The 25281-nt window shown below is 44.4% G+C and overlaps 1 protein-coding gene across 3 annotated transcripts in view; it reads right to left on the bottom strand.

Moving 5' to 3' along the window:
- LOC146784312 (protein transport protein Sec24C-like) overlaps nucleotides 1-25281 on the bottom strand; it is a 255414-nt gene that overhangs the window by 201490 nt on the left and 28643 nt on the right. For all 3 annotated transcript variants that reach the window (XM_085635822.1, XM_085635823.1, XM_085635824.1), the window contains one exon: nucleotides 504-572. In XM_085635822.1, the coding sequence (XP_085491948.1) occupies nucleotides 504-572 (69 nt within the window). The remainder of the gene's footprint in view (nucleotides 1-503; nucleotides 573-25281) is intronic.

Raw genomic sequence — 25281 nt, 5'->3', positions numbered from 1 at the left:
TGAGGGCTTGAAAAAGTCAGTGAGTGTTCCCAAAAAGGGACGTAGTAAGTGAGTAAACCAAACAATGACTACTTGCATCAGTTGAGAAAACATGAGTGACTGCATTTGTAGAGATGTGACGGGGAAAGAGTATGTTAGCAAGTAAGAGTACGGAGTCCTTTGTCAACATTTGAGTGAGAATAGGTGAATGAGTAAGTGCTTGTCACACCCTAAAGGCGCCTTAGTACTATGCTTATGTTTTATTAATCTAATGAAAAATAGTAGAACGTGGTGTGAACCAATGGAGGATTATTCAGCAGAAATGGTTCCTGATAAACTGAATTTATGATGGCTTGGGATGGACACAGAGGACTGTTAATTGTGAGTCAGAGTGAAACACACGAGAGCCTGGTTGGGGTAGGAAAATGGTTGCTTTAACAGCTTAAAGAGAGACTGGTCCACTGATAGGCCTTGTGGTACAAAGTGCTCGTTATAAGAAAAAGTGATGTGGGATGTCCACTTACAACACTGGGCGTGATATTTAGATCTCCATTAGACTGCATGCATTCCTCTGTTATTGGCTGGGCTTCTCCCTAGAATAAAGACCAACAGAACCCGGTGAGAACTCTTCTATGAAGAACACATGATGATCATGAGATTTCTCACCCTTGATCTTCACAAAGATTATCACACGCTCCACATTTCACATTTCCTGGTCCATTGAAAGCCACAAGTGAAGAGGAAGGGTTCTGCAGAGATGCTCTGCGTGTTTGTCCTTATGGAGAAGCTGGCAAAATACAATCACACTGAGTAACCATCCATCACAGTAAGATAATAACATGAAGAGTGTGCAAAGTTTCTTTCACAGAGTTCTCATAGATTGACAAAGACAGATCTCAACACTAAACCCCTTCACACTAACAACAGCAGCCAGATTGACAAAGACAGATCTCAACACTAAACCCAATCACACTAACAACAGCAGCCCTTTACCCTGGGGAAGGACATTGGTCACAAAGCCCAATCAGATCATGGGAGTAGATTAATACCTCGGATTACAGCCAATTTACACATCAACAAGAAGAAATCTTGAGAGCTCCCACAGGCAGACCTGCTTGAATCAAGCAGTTCTTTTTATTGTATTTATTCATTAAAAAAAATATTAAATGAAATATTTTCACAGGAATATTTAAAAGTGGTGTACACATGTCAAAACTAATTTAAACAGTAAATTTAAATTACAGATAATGAAAGAGTGTTAACAATTTATATAATCCATAACTGACATTAACTGACTTAGGTTTATATAAAAAGGGCAGTGCTACAGTGGTTGATATGAAATGTACAGTGCTTCAGAGAGTGTGTTAACACATTATTCTTTGTAAAAACTAGATTAAATACAGATTTTGATTAACCATTAAACAAGACAAAAGAAAGGTGCACAATTTAAGACTTGAAATTCATACTAACTATAATAATATCTTCGATGCTCCAGACCATTGGTATGAGAAAGCCAAATGCTCTCTCCTATTGGTAGGGTCTATAACTTAAACACTAACACCTAAATTTGTTATTTGGTAAAATTGGGGTTCACCCGGTTTCATGAAAAAGCAATTAAAATGCAATTGTTTGTTGTTTAGTCAGTGAGTGAGATTTCTATCAAACATTTTACTCCTAGGAATGTTTTAACAAAAGTTTCATATTGGCTATTCAGGGTTGTCTGAAAGTCCCCAGTTTAGTTATTTCCAACCTATCCATAGATCAATAAAATAAATTAGAGAATGAATATTTCAAATCAACATTTATTCATGCCCAAAAATATTTTTTAGAACGGAAGCTGGGGGCTTAGACAGGTGAGAAAAGGAATGGACCGCTGAGAATACACTAGATAATTCATCAGGGATAACAAAGCAACAATCCACGCTCGGCTTCTCCAAAGTAAGTCCTCCAAAGCTGAGATTCTACTTTATCCATTTTAAATATGGTAGATGGAGCTTGAGCCTCAATAGCACATAGGTTGACAGCTGGAATTTTGAAAATATAGACTTTAAAGGCAAAATCACATCTCTCTAAATTAGGCATAATACATTATTAAAGACTATTACTCCCAGGTAGAGATATTGCTTGACAATTTCAAGATGATTACCGTTGGTCTGGTGAGGGGCAGCTACCTTGTGAGCCCCCATTCTCAAGATTTTAGTGTTATATTCATTAGCCACCAAATTATGGGACATCTAGTAAGGCATCAAAGTGTCAAATTGATGCTTTAATCCTAGTTGGGTGAGGTCAACTAATACTAGATCATCTGCATACATTAGTATAGAGAACTCTACAGACCCTAGTTTGGCAGAAGAAAGATTAAACTATTTCACAAATGAAGGAAAATCAGATGCATACAGTGAAAATAATAAAGGGGAAAGAACACAGCCTTGTTTTAAGCCATTTGCCATAGGGATTTTAGCAGTTAGTTATTGGATAGTCTGAGACATAACCCATAGCCAAATATCAGAATATGGATTTACTATAGCATGTAACAAATGATCTCACATATTCATGTCTTTTAGTTTTGCCCTACTTTTGGGTGCTCAACATGATTTAATGCATAACTGAAATTGACATACGCAAGATATAATTTCACACAAAATGTTGTAGGTATAAGATATTATCAATTGTGGAACATGAGGCACGGAAGCCTACCTGTTTAGTCGGCAACAAGTGATTCTCACATACCCAAGATGCTAACCTTGGCAAACACTATCTCTGTTGATCTAACAGCACAAGAGGTCGATAGTTAAAGGGGTAGGTCTTGTCTCCTTTTTTCTATATAAAGATAATATGGCTACTTTTCCATATACCTAGGATTTTATTAAAAGTAGATCAGTAGTTAACGAGAGATTGTAATAGGTTAGCCCAAACAGTTCATATAATTGATGATGGAAACAATCATTTCAGCTGTTATTGAATCAAGAACAGAAAAATCCGAGTTATACGAGATGGAAGAAAATCTTTCTTAGTGAAATGGGATCATCACATAACTTCATATATGGGATTTGACTTTTTCAGTCAGTCAGATTTTCTTTATTCGATTTGCAATAGCAATCATAAAAGCACACTATAAATAATTAAAAACAGTTGAAAATCTTTGGTCAATAAATAGGCTATCCAGGGACTACAAATTCATATATAAGCATAAAAACCCCTGAAAATCTAGATGGGTAGCAACATAAATTACAATTATCTAAAAATAGCAAAATAAGAAAAGTCTACTAATAAGACAGAGTTGGTTGTGAGTGAACTGTAAGGAGACTCATCCTAATCGAACCTAACAAACAAAAACCTCAATTTTAGGGTCCACTATGTTGGTAGGAAATAAAGGGGGTCACCTATATCCTTTATCTAATCATAAATATCTTTGCACAATTTGTGCATGTCATTTAAACAGTTCTCGGCATCGTGAGCACTGCGTCATGTGCCTGAAATCCCGATTAGCATCAGCAGTCATAAAAATACAATAAAAACATCAATAAATTCATGACCATAGCATAAACATCAACAAAATTACAATTTCATAAACAAGCAAAATACACCCCAGTTAGAAATCTAGATAAATACCAACATACTTTAATATTACCTAAAAATTGCAGATATAAAAGAGTCGGTCTTGAATGTTGAAAATTCAAAGGCACGAGAAATGAACGAATATATTTATGTTGCAGGTCGGCCCATTTATGGCAACTTAAAACAATGTGCAAAGTGTCTAGTGGAGAGGACGCATCACATGTACAAGGGGGGGATCTGATGGCTTGTGCCATCCCGCTAGTAATTGAGGGAACATATTTATTCAAAAGTATGTTACAAGCCTTCTGTGCCTAACCGCGAGTCCAATGTTAGGTGAAGTTCAATTTTGTTCCATATATTTCACCATAACATAATGTGTGTAGCAACATTTGTGCTGTGATCCTAAGGTTCTAATTTCCTGAGTATGTACCTTAAACGCTCTCTTTACCCATGCAAAATGTGATCTAGCAATTCAGCTCTGGAGAATAAAAACAGATGTGGTTTACCCAAATTTGTCAGTGCTGTTTTTATGTAAGGTAACCAAGGTTTGCGTAGGCTACGCTCTATATTCAGCCAATCTCTCGGAATCAATCTGTTGAATTCCAAATTGTTTTGGACCCATATCGAAATCCATAAAAGTATAGGGCGCAAATGTATGTAATCAGCAATAAATCCTGCACCCATCTCATCATGCACTATGTCTGCAGGTATATCCTGCAGAATTCGTAATAGTTTTCTGAAAAAATTATTTTCAGTTGCTTGTATGGTAGTAGAAGATGTATAGCCCCAAATATCTGCACCAAAGGATACAGTTGTAACACACTTTGCATTATAAAGGTGTAATACAGACTTTATATGGCTATACCATAGTCGCCTAGAGAAGGCAACAATACTGAAGGCGACCCTATTAAAAATTGGATGTTTGCTTTAAATAAGGGATCCCACGTCAATTGTTCATCTAGCAAGATGCCGAAGAAGAAAGAATTTATCCGTCTTTCCTATTACATGATCCCTTATTGCGTAGGTTTTGGTTTTAGTATTCCTAGGTCCCATTATCATAGTGTATGATTTTTTTTTATTTTTTATAAAACATTGTTTTATTGGGTATTTACAACATAAAATAAGTCGTGTCCAATATTTCTTGCCAATAAAAAGATCATACATAATACCATGCAAATAGCAATATTAGTTCAGAAATCAAAGGAGTCATAGCAGTAACGTTAGTTACAGCTTGACTCAACGGTCACTGATGGATTAATAAGCAACATAATGTATATTCTGTTAACCTCCTACGTATTGTTTATCAGAATTTTGTACATAGTATCCTTTTGACATGACATCTTCCGCCTTTTTCAATAAACTTCGTTTATCGCTTTCTGTCTACTGATTATACGTTTAACAGTTAACATCTGTCTAAGAAAAACCCCTCCCACTTATCATAGTGTATGATATAAAATAATAAATTTGTATCCCCAGATATTCCATAAAATGGGCACAATAAACGTTATAGGCCATTAGCTGAGCTGGAGATAAGAACAGAATCATACAGCAAAGTGGGGACCCTACCCAAAACTTTTACTTCCGCATCTATCCAAGAGATTGGACAGTAGCACGCTGGATCAGCTCTGTTCCCTTATAAAAAAATAGGTACTATAACCGATTGCTTCCATGATGAGGGAATATGGCTTTGAGCTGCAACAGTCAGGTGTTGGGTAATTAATGGGGCCCACAGATCTGCACATGATTTAAAAAGGTAGCCTGGAACCCCATCTGGGCCCGGAGCCTTCCTGGGGGTTAATTCCTTTATGCAATCCCTCACCTCTTCCAACTCAAAATAGACAGTAGTTTCTTTAACAGTAGGAACTGTAACATTTAAATCGCTGTCATCCGTATATATGTGACTAAAATGATCTACCCACTTATGAGCAGGAATAGTTAGGCTCAGATCCAGTTCTGTTCCTTCATTAAATAATAGCTGGCTAACAACTGTCCAGAAGGTTGCGCTGTCTCAAGATCTGCAAGCCTCCTTAAGTTTATCCCATGCTTCTCTCTTCAGGGTACTTAATTCTGTTCCTGCGTGCTAATGCATATGCCCTCCTAGCCACTATGATGGAGCATTATGACCTTGGTTTTGATTTAAGTGCTGTCTTTAGATCTTTATAAAGCCTTGTGCAATTTTTATCGAACCATCTAGGTCCTAAACTTAATGTCTTGTTGTTATGTTTCGTCAGGGATTGTTGGACCTTCGTACAAATAATAAACAAGCATTGAAAATGCAATAGGCCTCGCCTTTGATTACGTTAAAACCATTTGCTTTGCCAATGGTATTGTATAGCAAAGCAAATGGCTTTAAGTTAATAAAAGGCGAGACCTGTTGCATTTGTAATGCTTGTATTTCCTTGCTTGCACCAAGGCACTCTTTGCAGTTTGGCTCGGGAACCCCTCTCTCTAGTATCGGAGACCCCGTATTTGGAAAAGACATGTTTTTGCTGTTTCCTATATTTTATTCAGGATGAGAGTGAGTTTTGCCCCCTTGCTGTTTCTAGGAAATCTTTCCTTTCCTACGCACAACGTGCGAGTTTCCCAAATGAAGGCATGGCAGTGTAGAATACAGGGCCTGGGTCCCCACTTCTCCTGACCAGGTTGTTGGCAGATTCGGATCTATCAGGGACTGTGGTCCAAACTATGTAGGTGGTCCAGTCTTTAATTCTGGCCTTTGGTCACTCTTCCTGAACTAGGCTAGCATATGTCCAAGAACTGTATTTAATGGGACATCTAATGAGTGATGTCACAATAGCTTTAACAAGCCAAAAGAGGTATCAGGGAAACAGAGACAGTCCAGAACCCTTATGGTTGGTGACCTCTGATGATGCAAGACTGGCTAAAAGGACAGTAGAGTTCTTTTTATTTCAATGGATGGCCACTATAAGAACATTTTGATATTTTGCAGCTTTCTAATCTTGTGCATTTTATTCGAAGTAGCCCAGCTTGTTCCAAGACCCTCTGTCCCTAGCAGGAGGGCTGTACACCTCTGCCCCCAGCTGTGACCGCTAGAAGACTACTTAATTTCCTAGCAGGGTCCCGCAGTAAACCCTACAATGCCCTTGGTGTGTCTCAATTATTTATCTTTTATTTTTTTGTATTCTAGTGTTGATGCTTTTGGTGGTGGAAGGAGCAGCCTACACATTTCAGGAGCATCATATATTAGGTTTACTATGCTTGCAAACTCTAACCAGATTCTAAAACATCTGACACTTTAATGATGGAATCTGCCTCTGAGATGAGGTTGTGGTACTGGTTCACCTGACAACCGATCTATAGCAGCAAGAAAGCCCATAACATCGACAACTGTACTGAAAGCTCTGCATTTAGGCGCACAAATTGAAGCGGTGCTTTATTAAAGTGGCGCTTTAACAGTGTTTGTCACTAGACGGGTCTCGCATCCCCCACCGTATCCGAGCAGTGCTGTGTGGTAATTCTCCGAGGGGAATAGCTGCCTGCGCAGGGCACTGGTCTTGGACTCGCTGTCACATACAGTGTGTGTAGTTTGGCTGAGGCGATGAACTTACAACAGAAATACTGACCCCCACCGGGAGTGAAGTGCACTCCCCCATATTTATTTGTGGGAATGATGAACAATGACACTCGGGCCATGTGCGGACACCAGGCTGACACAGAGTGCCTGTGTGATCCCGTGCACCGAGGGTTCAGCCAAACGCCACCGGTTCTCAGGCAGGGCAGTGAGGGCATAGGCAGTAGCCACAACCCATTTCTTTTCTAATACATTACAGGATTCAGTGAATGCATTTATATAGTACCTTAACTGTCTAAGTCGTCGCTAGATGCCACGTATAAAGAATTGGTCAGATACTTGCCAAAATTACCGCTTCATAATTCACACGTGTAAATAACATGCTGGATTTTACGCACATCCCTCCCCTGTGCTCCCGGATATCAGAGTCTGCCCCGCTCATTGGATTCAGAAGTACCCTGAGAAGCCATCTGCAGAGTCGGGAACAAAAGAAGAATGAATGACAGCACCAGAAGTGTAAACAGGCCCATCCGGTCACTACTCCTTACACGACTGCACAAATTGGGTTTTCTTTCTAGGGTATACCTCCCCCTTCCTCCCCCTTTCACAAAACAGCTTATTTGCTGAAAACCTCACTTTTCTTCCGCTTCTCTATTCCATCATATCTACCTAACACAATGGACCACAACTGACCTTTTGGGGGATTTCCGGTCAAAAAGGTCATGCTGCTTTTGCCGAAACGAATGAGTACATTTAGAGGATTTTATTTCAACACGGGATGGTGTGTGCCCACTCGAGGGGGAATTTCACATTCACAGCTAAAGGCCTTTGGATAATCCAGATTTCCCCGTCCGTCCATCGCCAAAGCTGCCTTCTTACCCGCACCTCTCCGGATCACATGTGCTTACTCACTGATCTCTTTGGATTACAGGTTCTCTTTATTCAGACAATTACGGTCACCTTGAACTGAAATCCAACTGGCACTTACTATGAACCATGGACTACAGCTTCCAGAATGCATTGCGTTAAACTAATGCCCGCCCCGTACTACGTGCCAATGGTGAGATCATATTCCATCCAGTTTTTCATTCTCAAAAGCATTGTAATCTGTACCGCTAGGCCAGTTGGGAACTGGGACTACAGCTCCCAAAATGCACTGTTGTTAAATTAATGCCTATGACTCATAAATGGTGTCACTACAGATAAGGAGTCTTCTATTAGCCTTAACCAAATATACTCAATATTCAAATCAGAAACTGTGTAAAATGTGCATTCTTTTTAATAAAAATAAAAAATTAATAAACTCTGCACTCGAAGAAGTGACTGCATGCGTCCCGGACTATTGCCTGATCTCATCCCCGTGGGGACCCCACGTTTGCCTGCCTGGACAGCAGCATCACCATCTTCACCATCTCGTACACCAGGGCTTGGCCCCACCCAGACGTGACACGTAGTCACACTTTGTTGCTCTGTTATGAAGTGCCTCAGGAGACCTGCTCATACAATAGGGTAACATTGTCAGCTGCTGTGGCGACCGCTTTCGCTCCCACAAACATTTCCTATTGCGTTACAAAACCTCCCACCTCAAACCTTCCCACTGCAGACTCAGTGCGAACACAAACCCGGCAGTTAACAGGACTTCCGGTTACCGGAGAGGACTGCACGGGCGGCGGTGCCTGTTCATGCACAGAGTGTACTTATAGGCTGGATGACGGCATGCAAATCTAAGATACATGTTAAACTTGAATAAAAAAAATAAACACCTCAATGTTTCAATCCTTCGTTGCAATTTTAAACTATGCTAAGAAATCCGTATATACTGGTGGCGCAGCGAGCACAGGTTGTGGACGCCCACCGGTTGGCAATCCATTTGTAGTGGGTAACAAGAGCACAGTCGCTTCTTGGCGCTTTATTGGGCATAGTTTGATGAACGCTCCTTGTACAACGGACAGCGAGTTTATTTGACTACAGTGTCCATTGGAGGAACGGACTTCAGCACAGTGGGAACCCATACCTCGAGTCGTAGGATGGCACACCGCCGTGCTCTTTGCTGACAGTATTAGTACATAGCTCCTGCCGTGTCAATAGTCTTGTAGTGCTCTAGCTGTTTTTTTTCGCTGATCGTGCGCAAAGTCACCAGTAATCGCAGAGTCGGTGTAACATGGTGTCTGTTCTATGCCATGACGTATTTGCTCGGCTTTCTCGCCTGCTAAAAGGTTTCTTGTCTTTATGGGGCCATGTGTTTGGCCCCATAAAGATAAGAAACCTTTTGCGACCAACGCAAAGCAGGCGAGGCCGTCCAAATGGGACGGCTCAGAAAGCCGAGCAACAACGTCACAAGGAGCTCTTTTCCAATGACTGGCCACCATTTAGCATAAACGGTGATGCCAGCCAATGGAAAAGAGGGGCGGGGCTTAATGCCCCTTACAGAAAATACCACATCTCATTAAATCTCACCAGCGAGACTGCGCATGCGCACAGCCTACGCCAGGCGAGACCTAAAAATGAATCCACAATGGCTCGATCATGCACATCAGAATTCAAACACATCTCAAATTCCTGGCTACACTTTTGAACCAGAGTCCTCAAGAAGTCCTCCAGAATAACCTTACCCCAGCTAATATGCCCCCCTTGAGTTTTGAGTGTAAGCAGGTCTTTATAGATGATGGGAGACTTAGCCATAAAATCATACCAACCAAATTCTTCCATATTTGAAATGACAAACACCCACTTTAGATAGTCTTTGACCACTTAACCGCGGCGCGAATTTTGCTGCGGTGCGGCGGTTTGAAAAAGTGGGCAGGGCGCGTCGGCCAACGGACGTGTGCAGCACTAGCCAGGTGGTGCTCGCGGCGGCCGTTGGCCGACGGGAGAACGGAAGGGGTTAAAAGCCTAACACGATTGTTGTTTTCATGCATTTACTAGTCTATCTCAGTCTAACCCCATATACAAGCATTCTCAATTTACTCTCAGTGGTGTGTAGCCCTACATTAGAACTTGAATTTTCCCAAACACATGCACTTGATTCAGATGTGATTTTAAGCAATTCATAAAAGGCCTTCAAAGGTAATACTTTGTCTAGGAAAGTTGACTGGGACGGACTGTGCTCAGTGCGCCCCAACCGCTTTGCGCCGCCAGGCAGGGTAGCTCACGCCAGGCGCCAGGGGTTGGCAGCAATTTCAGTTAACCATCTGACCAGTCTTAAAAACACTAACCAGTCTAACATGTGCGTGAGTCAGAGGGCTGATTAGAAATTTGTGGTGCAATGAAGATTAGCGCCGGCGCGTGCCGGCTGAGGTGGGATCACACTTCACCCACGCTGCAGATGCACCACTAGCCTTGCCTACTCTGTCGGGGAGGTGAAGCATGAGCTAGTGTAATAGGACCTGAAAGATAGTGAACTATGCCTGGGTAGGGCGAAGCCAGAAGAAACTCTGATGAAGGTCCATAACGGTCCTGTCTAGAGAAGTACTGACCTACAGCCAAAGATCTCCACCAACCAAGCCCTCTTAAAGATCGCTAAACTGGGACTCTGACCGATTCCTATCGACCAGTCACAGGGTTCAGCCTTTAAGTATTAGTCCTTATTTCAATACAGATCAGTCTGCTCATGACTTCACGGCTGTTCATACCCCAGGAAATCTTGAGACAAGCTCTCCCTAATCTCTTTCCTGGATCCCCTTAACCCCTTTGGTGCTTGTGTCGCAAGCACTACCTCCCTGGTGCGGCGCACGCCCATTGGCCGTCACCAGGGAGAACCCCCTTTAAACCTCCAGTGCATCGCACCGGAGATTATTATTTCCCCCCCCCCCCCCTGTGGGAGACACGGAAGGCTTTTATATATATATCTATATAAATATATATATATATATATCTGCTCCTTGATGCACTGTGAACGGCGCACTCGCGGACAAGTGCTTTACAAACGCGGGGGTGTGCCTGCGAGATTTATCGAAGCTCTGTTTCCTTGTTTCCCAAAATGAAATACAGCACTCGCTAGAGTTTGTTGGCAACGCAACAATAAACTCTAGCAAATGCTCCTATATATCTATCTATCTATCTATCTATCTATATATATATATTCACTGAAAAAACCATAGGTTTCACACATGTTATAGTTAGCTGGACATTTTACTGATAAAAAACCAATGAAATTCCCCCGTTATAGTTAGTGCAGGCAACTATAACTCACGCGACCGCAATCTTCTGCTGATGCTAATACTGTATTTAGACACTTATTTGCCCATGTCTTCTTCCATTAAATTTTAGCTATACATATATTACAAATATTTTTTTTTCATAAAAACACATATGTCATCAGCAGAGGATTGCGGTCGCGTGAGTTATAGTTGCCTGCACTAACTATAACGGGGGAATTTCATTGGTTTTTTATCAGTAAAATGTCCAGCTAACTATAACATGTGTGAAACCTATGGTTTTTTCAGTGAATTTGCAAGGTTTTTTAAATGCTAATTCCTAACTATAACGTGTGTGAAACCTATGGTTTTTTCAGTGAATTTGTACGGTTTTTTAAATGCTAAGTTACTTTACGCCATTCGTGGCGTGCGCGCCCACTTAACGCAGTTCGTTCCGTGCGCGCACGGTGCGCTTCGCGCACCGTGCGCGCACAGTGAGCACGCGGTGCGCTTCGCGCACCGCGCGCCCACTTTACGCAGTTAGTGCCGTGCACGCTGGGTGGGCACGCGGTGCGCTACGCGCACCGCGTGCCCACGTTACGCTGGATGGGCCATGTACGCACGGTGCGCTTCGCGCACCGTGCGTGCATGGAGGACATATTATGTGCTTCGTTGTGAAAGGTATTGTTTGATTTTTTGTTGTGCTATGGAAATGGTGATATGCCATGCACAAATGGTGCCCTATGGGCACCATTTGCACTCGGGGTGTGGAGAATATGGATATTTTTTTTTTTTTGCAGTTTTTTTACCGGACGCGTACGGTAAGCGTAAACGGCGATTTTTCGAAAAAAATTAAAATTGCATTTTTGCCCTTGGGGGTTCTTTGAGGACACCTCCATCAAGGCTAGGGGGTTGGGAGCAGTCTAAACAGCCCCTTTATATGTTTTTTACATTTGTTTTTCTTCCACCCCCTCAGAGTGCGAGATAGAAAATGGCGGCCGCCGCTTCCTGGTTTCGACCGATTCGAATGTTTACTAAGATCTAACAGCCAATCAGAATCGCGCTCGCGCACGTCACCGTACGCGTACGTTAAGCGCACGGTAAGCGCACCGTAAGCTGGCTCAGATATATATATTGATTTAAATGCTATTTTCTCAGGAACTACTGAACAGATTTACACCAGACCTACAAAAGGCACTTCCTTGACCTGAGGACTACCACTCTGCCAAATTTCAAGTAACTCTGTTCAGCCGTTCGGGCTGTAGCTGTGTCTAAAGGTCCTATGGAAAAATGCATGGGAAAAACGCGTTTTGGGACCCCCCTTTTTTCTCAGCCCCCGCTTGACGAATCCCCCTGAGACTTTCAGGGTAGGAGCGGAGCGGAGCGCCCCACCTATTTTGAAAAATTCGCGAGGATTCGTCGACCGGCGCCAAAGTTATTCCAAATAGAATGTTGCGGATTTCCTATGGAAACGTGGTCCTAACTATAACTATCTACTAGATAATATATATATATATATATATATATATATATATATATATATACACACACACATACATATATACAGAAACACAAAGGATGCCGCACTCCAGAGATTGGTTTCAGAGTTGCTTTATTTTCACCACGATTGGTGGTAGTTGTGGTGAAAATAAAGCAACTCTGAAACCTGTCTCTGGAGTGCGGCATCCTTTGTGTTTCTGAATTTAAATATCGGGTAAGGATTCTATCCGTTGCTGCCTGCATCAGGTATTGAGCGCGCTGACATTGGGATTTAATTGTTTGATTTATATAGATATATATAGATATATATAGATATATATATTTTTTTTTACAGAGAGATTTCTCAGTGCTGAAAATATGAGACTGTCAAAGAACTATAATGAGGCTCTTTGAAGTTACACGAAAGGCAGTAAAGTGTGGTACTGCTGCAGAATACAAAATAATTTCCTGCTAGATAGAGATATCTGACTTTTGTCTAGAGGCAGTTTTGACGCCATAAAGGGCATGCTGGAAAGAACAGATCTGTATTATGTGGATAGCTAAGTGGATTAGTAAAGCCACACAGTAGAAACACTTTGAAACAGATGAAATGTATGTGAGAGAGGGGCTATGGAGAGATGAGGCACACGTTTGCAAGGATGGTAGTGAGGGAATCAAAGGAGGTCATAGTGTGCAATTGTAAAGCTCACGTTCACCCGTAGGTATCTTGGCGCCAAAATGATGGCTGAGATGATGGGTATGTGGCAAGGTAAAGTAAAACTGTGTCTTTGTTCTCTCTTTCTTAGTCTTTTTTGGAGAGCGTACAGATTTCGCAAAGGAAAGGTAAGGTGACTTCGTCATTATTGACTGTTAAACACTTCACTCACACACACACCCACCTACACTTTAAAACCAACAACCTATCTGCCTTCTACGTAGGTTAGTGTTTTAAAAGAATTGTTTTAGGCACTTACAGAGATGGCATATCGTTGGATGAATGCTGCCCAGGCCCTAAGTCTGGTTCTGGAGTCCCGCTCTGAGGCAGGATCAGAGACTGAGACAGCAGATACTGAGACAGCATCTGAGGGAGAGGACAATGGAGCCGAATCTGGGAGTGATTTTTCAGTCGGTGCAGTTCCATCCGACGACTCATCTTCCAGCGATTCTGAAGGAGACGATGTCAGTCGTTCTGTCCCTTTGCCAGCACAGTCTGTGCAGCAGGACACCAGTAACAGGTTAGAGCAACCCAGAGTGCAGGCACGTGCTGCAGCAAGCACAGACGGAGTGCTGTCTTGGCAGCCTCCCAATTTAGTTCAGCCCCAAATTCCGCCTTTCACTGGTGACGCTGGATGTAAAGTCAATACGGCGAATTGTTTGCCTATTGACTACATCCATCTCTTTTTGGATGTTGACTTCCTTGACGAAATTGTGCAGCAAACAAATTTGCGTGCCGAACAATTTCTGAGGGAGCAAGGAGGCACTCTTGGTCCTCATTCTAGGACGTACAAGTGGACTCCCACTTCTTTAGGGGAGTTGAAGATATTTTTGGGCCTCATGCTTAAAATGGGGGTAGTGCATAAACCAACCTTGCTATCCTACTGGTCTACTCGCACGGTTTGGTTAACCCCTATCTTCGCACCATACATGAGCAGAGATCGTTTTTTGCTATTGCAGCGCATGCTGCATTTCAATGACAATTCTGCTGCATTGCCCCAGGGCCATCCAGACCATGACAGGTTGTTCAAAATGTGGCCTGTCGTGGAACATTTGTCTGCCAGGTTTCCAGAGGTTTATACTCCTTGAAAGAATATAGCCATTGATGTGTCCTTGATCTTGTATAAAGGGCGGCTGCTGTTTAGGCAGTACATTCCGAGCAAACGCGCGAGCTATGGCATCAAGCTGTACATTCTGTGTGAGAGCTCTGTTGGCTATGTGTACAGCTGGAGACTGTATACAGGAAAGGACACAACTCTTAACCCTGTAGGTTGCCCTCCCATGCTAGGGGTCACAGGAAAGATCGTATGGGAGCTTGCCCAGCCACTTCTTCACAAAGGTTATAACCTTAATGTGGACAATTTCTATACAGGAGTAGAGCTGTTCAGTGAGCTCTACAAAGCTGGCAACATGGCTTGCGGTACAATTCGTTGTCGCTGCAAAGGATTCCCGCAGGAGCTTGTTTGCAACAAGCTCCAGAAATCCCAGAGCACTGCGTTGCGTTTCAACGAACTGCTCGCAGTCAAGTTCTCAGATAGGCGTTACGTGTACGTGCTCACTACAATTCAAGCTGAGAGCACTTCCCCTGTCACGGTTTGGGGTTAGATGGCCGAAGTCCACAAGCCCACCTGTATACTTGATTACAACAAGTACATGGGCGGAGTGGACAAGAACGACCAGGTTCTTCAGCCATCCAATGCGAGTCGTAAAACTCGCACTTGGTATAAGAAACTGTTTACGCACCCGATCCAGATGGCAACATACGTACGTATATGGTTTATCATGAGACCACCACAGGAAGACTCATGTCTTTGCTTGACTTTCGGTTGTCTGTGATTGAAAGTCTCACTGCTACAGAAGCAGCAGCCTCCACTTCCCGTGTTCTGGAGGACGTGGCAAGGCTGCAGGAGCGACACTTTGCTCATAAAATTCACCCAAAACGAAGCGACCATGTCGTCGTTGTAAAGTGTGCTCAATGCAGGGAAAGAGGCAGGAGACTCGTGTTTACTGTCCCCAGTGCCCAAGTAAGCCTGCCTTCTGTTTTCCTACTTGCTTTATATTGTCTCACACTAAAGCAAAATACTGGGAAATTGACTGAGGTGGAGCTGCCAATAGGTAAACCTTTCAATTGGTGTGAATAGATACCTACTGTCTGTGGGCCACTCCTCCACTACGCAAGCAGTTGCAGAATATTTCTTCCTCTACTTCAGGAAATCATGGACTTCTGAACAACTTTATCTGCTTTGAGAACGTAGCAGTTGTGCTGTTCGCCAATTGACAAGTGAATTATAGTCCCCACGCTGCACATACTAGTGGGCAGAACATACGCCACGTTGTCACAGAGTACCCGTGTTTCACATTCAACCATTCTTCATAGTTTATGGTGCTCGCTTTAGAAAGCTTTTGAAAATTTCCAGCATGTTTGCCTTAGTTTCAAAGGTAGATATGCTTGCTCAGCTCGAGGAATGGCTTTGCAGCATACTCAGGCACCCCCCAACTTGCATCCACAAACTGGAAGGAGTTGGATTTAGCACAGTGAGAGCATTAATAGCACATGACAGTAATGTTTTCTCATGCTTCAAGTAGCTAGAGATGGAAGGCATTAGTATAGGGTCTCTTGACAATTAGACAGGATTAGTTAGGACTCTGATGAGGACAGACACACAAACGGGTTAGAACAGCTTATGGTAGGTGCGCTTTCCGAGGAATATTGCAAAGGTAGAAGGCAGATAGTAAAGGTAGTATAGATACACGTCATGACTTCATCTTCACCCATGGATTCAAATCCATTGCTGCCACACTCGCACTGAATTTACTATAGTACTTATGGGTCAATGCTGCTTGCCATGTTCATCCTCCGTTAGAACTTAGTGTCATGATTGCCGACGCTCCTGAACTAAGATGGCGGCCTTTGACTGCGCATGCGCAAGGAAGTCAGGCAGACTCAAAAGCCTGGCATCCCCCGGATGTTGCGCTTTGCATTCAGGATCTTGGAACCCCGTGACCCGAAGCCCGTACTACGTCCCGTTTAAGCCTGGAAACCGAAGAAACCTGCCCTTCTCTTTCCCCGAACCTAATTGCCCGTGCCATTCCCTTGAACCTTGAGCCAACAACATTTCCCGGACCGCGAGTGCTTGCAAGAGGTCCCTTTTCCAGAGTGGTATTTTTGTTTGTCCCGGAGGCCGGTTTCCGGAGGGAGGGGTTCCGTAGTTGAGTAGGGGCGGAGGCTGTAGGTTCCGCTTGCCGGCCGGACTTGCGCTCCGCCTGCTGGCCGGACTGAAAGCCTACCGCTCGGCTCCTCTACCGGACTACCTCTACTCCGTGGTCCCGCCGCACGTTTCCCCTTTACTGCACTCCTATCACTCGATTGGGGGTTACCTTGGCTTCTAGCTACTTAGTGGCAGTCACAAGCTTTATCTGCCCTACGGTAGGCTATTACAGGTTGCTGAGAGAGTTACCCCCGAACTGTTCAAGCATTTCTCCTGTGAATGTCCCGGACTTCAGCAGAACGGACCAAGAGACACTGAGGACCGGTAAAAGCGAGAGATTCGCTGATTCATTTCTTTTCCTTTGCTTTATGAATGGCCTTGTTTACATCAGAAGAAACATTATTATCAAATGAAGTCTTGTTGACTCCGCTAAGGTGTCCATAACCTCCACCAGGGCAGCGAGTAACTGGAGTGGTGAGCACGAGTGTAGCTATTAGTGACCATTAACATAACATGGAGACATGCTCTGTATGATAGTCCTGTTTTCTGTTTTCCTTGTTTTCACAGCCTCACCTTTGGCACTGCATTACTATGTTGCCAGTTCCAGATAGGAAGAAGGGAGAATTAAGGTATTGCACTGATTTTTGAGGGCTAGATAGGGAAAACGTGTGTACCCTGTTCGCTAACCCCTCCTTTTTTCTTTTAGTTACTTTGAGGAGAATCTTCTGGATGCTGTAACTGCGCAAGGGAGTCTTCCCCTTTTTTCTTTCCTTGTTTTGTATTCCTTCTTCCTCGGGTCACCCTTGCAGTATAGAGTCTGATATGCTCAAGAGGTGACCGAGGGAAGTTGAGGACCTTGTCTTCAGTTCCTGGGTGTCTCTGCAGAAACACAGGTGAGAGAGTTTACCTGCCTGACAGAACGCAAAGCCCAAAACGAAATAGACAATTACTTCTGCCTAGGCGCCATGGAACTGAGTCAAGTGACGTTGGCCGATTTGGCCAACATGATCGGTAACCTACAAGCAGAGACCCAATCTCTAGCAACTAGGGTAGATGCCCTGCAGAGGGACAGGAGAGTAGAAGGTGAATTACATCGACCAGGTTCTAGCACTTCTCCTTCGGTGATACATGTGTCCACTCCCCAAACCATACCTTTAGCCCCCCCTGAACGGTTTCTAGGTGACTCAGCTAAATTCGCTGTATTTGTCAGTCAGTGTCAGCTACATTTCATGTGCAAGGCTGCTTGTTTTCCCACAGATCAAGCCAAGGTGGCTTTTGTTATTTCTTATCTTGGGGGTGTAGCTGCTAATTGGACCATACCGCTCATAGAGAGAGATGATCCTTTATTACACGATTACAACGCCTTTCGGAGAGAGCTTAGGAAGTTATTTCACAGACATACATTCACACACTCAGCTGACACTGAACTCTTGAATCTACGACAAGGTACCAAAGACTTAGCCAGTTATATCACTACCTTCCATAGATTAGTGGCCGAGGCTGGATGGCCCGAGGAAAAACGGAGCACACTTTTCTATAAAGGATTGAGGGATGACTTAAAAGACGCTTTAGCGCAGGTAGTAGACCCTCCTGATACTTGTCCCGCCTTGATAGACCTAGTGGTGAAACTAGACCATCGTCTAAATGAGAGAAAAAGAGAGAAAGGCAAGGGAGATAACAAATGGGTATCGTACCGTGACAAGAAACCTGACACGGAGAAAGGTATCGACGACACAGAACCTATGCAAATAGGGATATTGAAGGGGCCTTTAATCAATTTAGAAAGACAAAGACGGAGAGACAACAAATTATGTCTGTATTGTGGGAAACCCGGTCATTTCCTTAGAGAATGCCCTGTGAGACCGAAACAGAATAGACGGTCGGAAAACTAGTAAACCCGAGGCCTAAGGAGACAGGGTCCTCGGGTACTTCTGGATTAATTGTCTCCTCTTCAGACATATCCTTAGGTCAGTCTCGCCATTTTTTTGTTTCGGCTAGTCTCTCATGGGATCAACAGAATGTAGAGGTCCAGGTGATGATAGATTCAGGCGCGTCAGGTAATTTCATTGACATCCTTTGGGCTAAGAAATACAATATAGAGCGGGTATCCAAGAAGGTATGGGAGGATGTAACCACTATTGATGGTAGTACCTTAACTTCAGGCCCCGTTACCCACACTACTGTTCCTCTACGGTTAGACATAGAGAAAAAACACTCGGAGAGTCTGGTATTTGACCTGATAGGTGCTCCACAGTTTCCAGTCATTTTAGGTTTACCCTGGTTACGCCAACACAACCCCCTAATTAATTGGAAAGAATTAACATTGGAGTTTAGGTCAGACCTTTGTAAAGCTCACATACCTTCCCTTTCAGTGTCTGGGCATACCCAAGTAGCCTCGGCTGTGGTAGAAGAAGGGTCCTTGCCTCCTGTGTATCAGGATCTTCGATCTATTTTTGATGAAAAAGAAGCCACTAGTCTCCCTCCGCATAGGATCTATGACTGTCGGATTGACCTGCAGGCAGGAGCTCGTATACCTTGTAGCAGAGTGTATAGCCTTACTGAAAAAGAAAACATCTATCTCCGAGAATATCTCGACAAAATGCTACAAATGGGTTTCATCCGTCCTTCCCGATCTCCTGCCGCTTCTTCTCTTTTTTTTATTCCTAAGAGAGAGGGAGGATTGAGGTGTTGTATTGACTATAGAGCGCTAAACAACGTCACCATCAAGAACAGATATCCGTTGCCTTTGATTTCTGACCTGCTTGATCGCGTGAGGGATGCGAAGGTGTTCACAAAACTAGATTTACGCGGAGCTTATCATCTTGTACGTGTCAGGGAGGGGGATGAATGGAAGACAGCATTTTGCACAAAATATGGCTTGTACGAATATTTTGTGATGCCGTTCGGGCTGTGTAATGCCCCTTCTGCCTTCCAGTTCTTTATTAACGAAACCCTCAAGGATATGATTGATGATTATGTCATCGTTTACATTGACAACCTGTTGATTTTTCCCCCCTCCATGTTAGAACATGAAAAACATGTAAGAAACGTATTAGAGAGGCTAAGGAACAACAAACTCTATTGTAAACTGGAGAAATGTATCTTCCACGTGCAAGAAGTGACCTTTTTAGGCTTCAATATTTCCCCACAAGGTTCTAGTATGGATCCGATGAAGGTGACAGCTATTCACCGATGGCCGGCCCCACAAACCGTAAAAGAAACACAAAGCTTCCTTGGCTTTGCCAACTTTTATAGACGGTTTATATGGAACTTTTCCCACTTGGTTTCTCCCATTACTGCGCTTTTGAAAAAAGGAGTGAAGTTCTTGTGGACTTCAGAAGCTGAAGAGGCTTTCCAGAAGTTGAAGAAGGCATTTACCCACGCCCCGGCATTACGTCACCCGAATCCTGCTCACGCTTATGTAGTAGAAGCGGACGCCTCCCAAGTGGCAGTGGGGGGGGGTCCTTTCACAGCCAGACCTCCAGTCAGGGACACTGCATCCCATGGCCTTTTTTTCACGAAAGCTTACCCCTGCGGAAATTAATGACACCATAGGGGATAAGGAACTATTGGCCATAAAAAAGGTTTTTGAAGAATGGAGGCAGTATTTGTTGGGCGCCAAGCACATCATTACTGTACTAACAGATCATCGTAATTTGCAATTTTTAAAGTCAGCGAGAGCCTTTTCCTTGAGACAATTGCGATGGACTCAATTTTTCAACGAATACGACTTCCTTATTCGATATCAGGCAGGGAGGAAGAATGGGAAGGCAGACGCTTTATCCCGCTTGGGCTATGATCACGAAGAAACCCAAACTGAACCACCACTTATTATAGCCCGGGACAGGATAGTAGGGGGGGATTTGCTCTGAAGAAGACTTCTTTAAGAAAGTTCAGCGTGAACAAGCCTCTGCAGACATGGAGAGTATAACAAGTTCACATACAGTCACGAAGGTGTCTGGGGGTCTCTACGTAGAAGGAGGTCTGGTGCTTCCAACGTATGATTTACAAAGACAAGCATTGGAGTGGAGTCATTCGCATCCTCTTGCAGGACATCCAGGGTACTTGAAAACACTAAAGTCCATACGTAGGCATTTTTGGTGGCCGGAAATGGGAAAAGACACTAAACTTTACATTCAACAGTGCAACATATGCGCCAAAGGCAAGTCGTTCCACCAAAAACCGGTGGGACTGTTGCATCCCTTACCCACGCCTAATCGCCCCTGGCATACCGTCTCTCTAGACTTTATAGTTGAATTACCACTTACGGCAAGGGGACATACCACCTTATTAGTGGTAGTGGATGTATTCACTAAACTGGCTCACTTCATTCCGTTAACACGACTCCCTACATCACAGACACTGGCTTTGATATTTTTGCAACAGATAGTCCGCTTACATGGACTCCCTTTGGTCTTAATTTCAGATAGAGGGGCTCAATTCCTGTCTAAGTTCTGGAAGGGGTTATGTACCCTGTTACATATAGACGCCCGCTTGTCCTCCAGTCACCATCCCCAAACGGATGGACAAACAGAGAGGGTAAACCAGTGTTTTGAGCAATACATTAGATGTCAGGTTATGCAGTCCCCTAGTGAGTGGGATGAATTGGTTTGGTTGGCAGAGATAGCCTATAACAACAGCTACCATACATCGATCAAAACCACCCCTTATATGTGCACTTATTGTTATCATCCCAGAACAATCTGCAAACCCGCATACTCCTCTTGTTCCACGCCAACAGCACTTGAATTAATACAAGAACTAAAAAAGGTACATCAGACAGTAAGAACTAATCTCGAGCACGCAAAGGCCAGGTATAAGGAAGGGGCAGATGCACACAGAAGACCAGAGCCCGAGTATAAACAGGGAGATAAGGTGTGGTTGTCTTCTAAGAATTTGGCATTGAGAGGGTCTTGCAAGTTCAAGCCTAAATACATAGGGCCATATGAAATACTCAAGGTAGTTAACCCAGTGGCCATGAAATTAGCACTCCCTATGTCACTAAAGATACACCCTGTCTTCCATGTTTCCTTGTTGAAACCTTTAGAGCCAGGAACTCATCTCCCACTTACTCCTGCTCCTGTGCTTATTGACGGTGAACCAGAATATGAGGTGGAAAAGATCATAGATTCTAGGAGAGTCAGACGCAAATTGCAATACTTAATACATTGGAAGGGGTATGGAATTGAAGAACGCACGTGGGAACCTGCTAGTAACATGCATGCGCCCCGTTTGCTGCGTACATTCCATAGAAGACATCCAGATAAACCCAGGCCGGTGGGAGGGTCGTTGGGAGGAGTGTACTGTCATGATTGCCGACGCTCCTGAACTAAGATGGCGGCCTTTGACTGCACATGCGCGAGGAAGTCAGGCAGACTCAAAAGCCTGGCTTCCCCCGGATGTTGCGCTTTGCGTTCAGGATCTTGGAACCCCGTACTACGTCCCGTTTAAGCCTGGAAACCGAAGAAACCTGCCCTTCTCTTTCCCCGAACCTAATTGCCCGTGCCATTCCCTTGAACCTTGAGCCAACAACATTTGCCGGACCGCGAGTGCTTGCAAGAGGTCCCTTTTCCCGAGTGGTATTTTTGTTTGTCCCGGTGGCTGGTTTCCGGAGGGAGGGGTTCCGTAGTTGAGTAGGGGCGAAGGCTGTAGGTTCCGCTTGCCGGCCGGACTTGCGTTCCGCCTGCTGGCCGGACTGAAAGCCTACCGCTCGGCTCCCCTACCGGACTACCTCTACTCCGTGGTCCCACCGCACGTTTCCCCTTTACTGCACTCCTATCACTCAATTGGGGGTTACCTTGGCTTCTAGCTACTTAGTGGCAGTCACAAGCTTTATCTGCCCTACGGTAGGCTATTACAGGTTGCTGAGAGAGTTACCCCCGAACTGTTGAAGCATTTCTCCTGTGAATGTCCCGGACTTCAGCAGAACGGACCAAGAGACACTGAGGACCGGTAACAGCGAGATATTCGCTGATTCATTTCTTTTCCTTTGCTTTATGAATGGCCTTGTTTACATCAGAAGAAACATTATTATCAAATGAAGTCTTGTTGACTCCGCTAAGGTGTCCAGAACCTCCACCAGGGCAGCGAGTAACTGGAGTGGTGAGCACGAGTGTAGCTATTAGTGACCATTAACATAACATGGAGACATGCTCTGTATGATAGTCCTGTTTTCTGTTTTCCTTGTTTTCACAGCCTCACCTTTTGCACTGCATTACTATGTTGCCAGTTCCAGATAGGAAGAAGGGAGAATTAAGGTATTGCACTGATTTCTGAGGGCTAGATAGGGAAAACGGGTGTACCCTGTTCGCTAACCCCTCCTTCTTTCTTTTAGTTACTTTGAGGAGAATCTTCTGGATGCTGTAACTGCGCAAGGGAGTCTTCCCCTTTTTTCTTTCCTTGTTTTGTCTCCCTTCTTCCCCGGGTCACCCTTGCAGTATAGAGTCTGATATGCTCAAGAGGTGACCGAGGGAAGTTGAGGACCTTGTCTTCAGTTCCTGGGCGTCTCTGCAGAAACACAGGTGAGAGAGTTTACCTGCCTGACACTTAGTAGATGGTCAGTTTGCTGTATGATGAGTGCATTACAGTCACTACACATAACGGTGGATTGGACATATGCTACATTGTCACGGACTTCCCATGTTTCACATTCATCCGTTCTTCATAATTTATGATGTTATCTTTTGAAAAGTTCCTGCATGTTTGCCTTAGTTTCAAAGGTAGATATGCTCGCTCAGTTTGAGATATGGCGTACAAGGATACTCGGACACCCCCCAACTTGCATCCACAAACTGGAAGGAGTTGGATTTAGCATAGTGAGTGCGCTAAAGGCGCAGAAAGACATGTCTCCCTGAGCCTCATGTGGCTGTCATGGAAGCCATTCGTAAAGGCTCATTTGGCATGCGTTCAGTAACGTTCATGAAGAAGGAGGGGGGGGAGACTTGACAGGGGGTAAAATGTAGTAAATTATGTCTTGTGGCATATGAATGTGATGGGTCCTTGCATGGCGGTGGTATGTTTGTGTGAGTGCAAGTGATTTGGTTGTTTGGGCCCGTGGCTGGCGGTATGGAAGTCTTGTGTGTGGTGTGTGAATGCCGTGTGAATGGACCATAAAGCAGTTAGTGCCGTGAAGTGGCTTTATGGCTCACCTTCAGAAGGCTTGGCTTCAATATTTATATACTTTGATATGTATTTGTGCTTTGAAGCCAGAGTTTCTGGAGGTGCTAAAACCAACCAGTGTAAGTGGTGGATTAGCTTTATCAAATTAGTGTTAGATTTATATTTGTGGCGGTGTAATGGCCTTTTGTACGATTTTTTGTTTTCTTAATATGGGTAGCATGGAACTTTTTTTTTTTTATTAAATCTTTTTTATTAGTTGCAAAGTACAAAGGAACAACATGGTCAATCAGTAAGCAAATGAGTCGCAGCAGCACCGGTTACATGCCTGGACAGTGTAGAGCTATAGGTCTTACATAACCCCATGAAGGAAGAGATCTTTCAGTCCGTACTCTCCAATACGGAGCGGCGGGCCTGCGGGGGCTCACATATCTCCCCTTTGTATTCGTTCCACTGTGACCACACCTCCCCCCACTTTCGGGGGCACCCCCGCGCCGTGTACACAGTCTTCTCTTGCAGCATACACCAATCCATATCTCGTTGCCAATCTGCCAGTTTCGGCGGAGCAGGTAGACCCCAAAGGCGGGCTATGTTTCTTTTTGCCACTGTTTGCCCTAGCGTGACCCAGAGTTTCCCTCTTGCAGATAAGTCTGTGGGTTCCCAAATGTTCAGGAGGCATCTTCTTGCCTCCAGGCGTAAGTACACTTCCCAAACCTCCTGCATGCAAGCCACAACCCTCCTCCAGTACCGCTGTACATACGGGCATTCCCACAGAATATGAAAGAAAGAGCCGGCTACCCCGCAGCCCCGCATGCAGAGCCCCTCCCCCCCGTCCCATCGCCTGCAGTCTTGTGCACGATATGTACACTCTATGTAGCACTTTAAGTTGTATAAGCCGAAGTCTGGCCGATATTGCCACCTCCCTCGGGAAAGCCAGTGCCACCACCCACTCCTCATCATCATCAATCTCCAGTCCGTCAGCCACCCATTTCTCTTTGAGGGAGCCGAGAGGGTCTGGTGGATTATTTATCAATTTCTTATATGTAAGTGAAATGGCATGCTCGGGCATGTAGCCGTCGAGTAACCTGTCCTCAAGAGGGGAGGCCTGTGGGGGCTTAGTCCCGGCGGTATGTTGGCGCGAAGGGAGTGTCTGATCTGCAGATATCTGAAATATTCAGTAGGAGCTAAATCGTAGGTTTACTGCAGGTAGGCAAAGGATCTGACCCCCTTGGGCCCCCACAGGTCTTTTACCTGCGAGATGCCAATAAGGTCCCAACTACGGAACCCTTTCGTATGGCCCAGGCTGCCCAGTCTCTCCGACGCCCACAGTGGAGTGGTCAGAGTCAGAGTGCCGGACCAACCCAGTTGCCGATGCGCCGCGTGCCATATTTGCACCGAGTGTTTGGTCGGCCCAGTGAGCTGATGTTTCCCGGGTTTGGAGTAGAGTGCGATTTCATAGTTCCCACCTGGGAGCAGCCACCGATCCATCCCGTACCCTGGGTCATTACCGTCCCTGTACGTCCCGTGGTTAATTGCCGATAAATGGGCAGCCCAATAG

The sequence above is a fragment of the Triturus cristatus genome, chromosome 11, assembly GCF_964204655.1.
Source record: "Triturus cristatus chromosome 11, aTriCri1.1, whole genome shotgun sequence".
Taxonomy (NCBI): Eukaryota; Metazoa; Chordata; class Amphibia; order Caudata; family Salamandridae; genus Triturus; species Triturus cristatus.
This window is presented reverse-complemented; position numbering and strand designations above follow the sequence as displayed.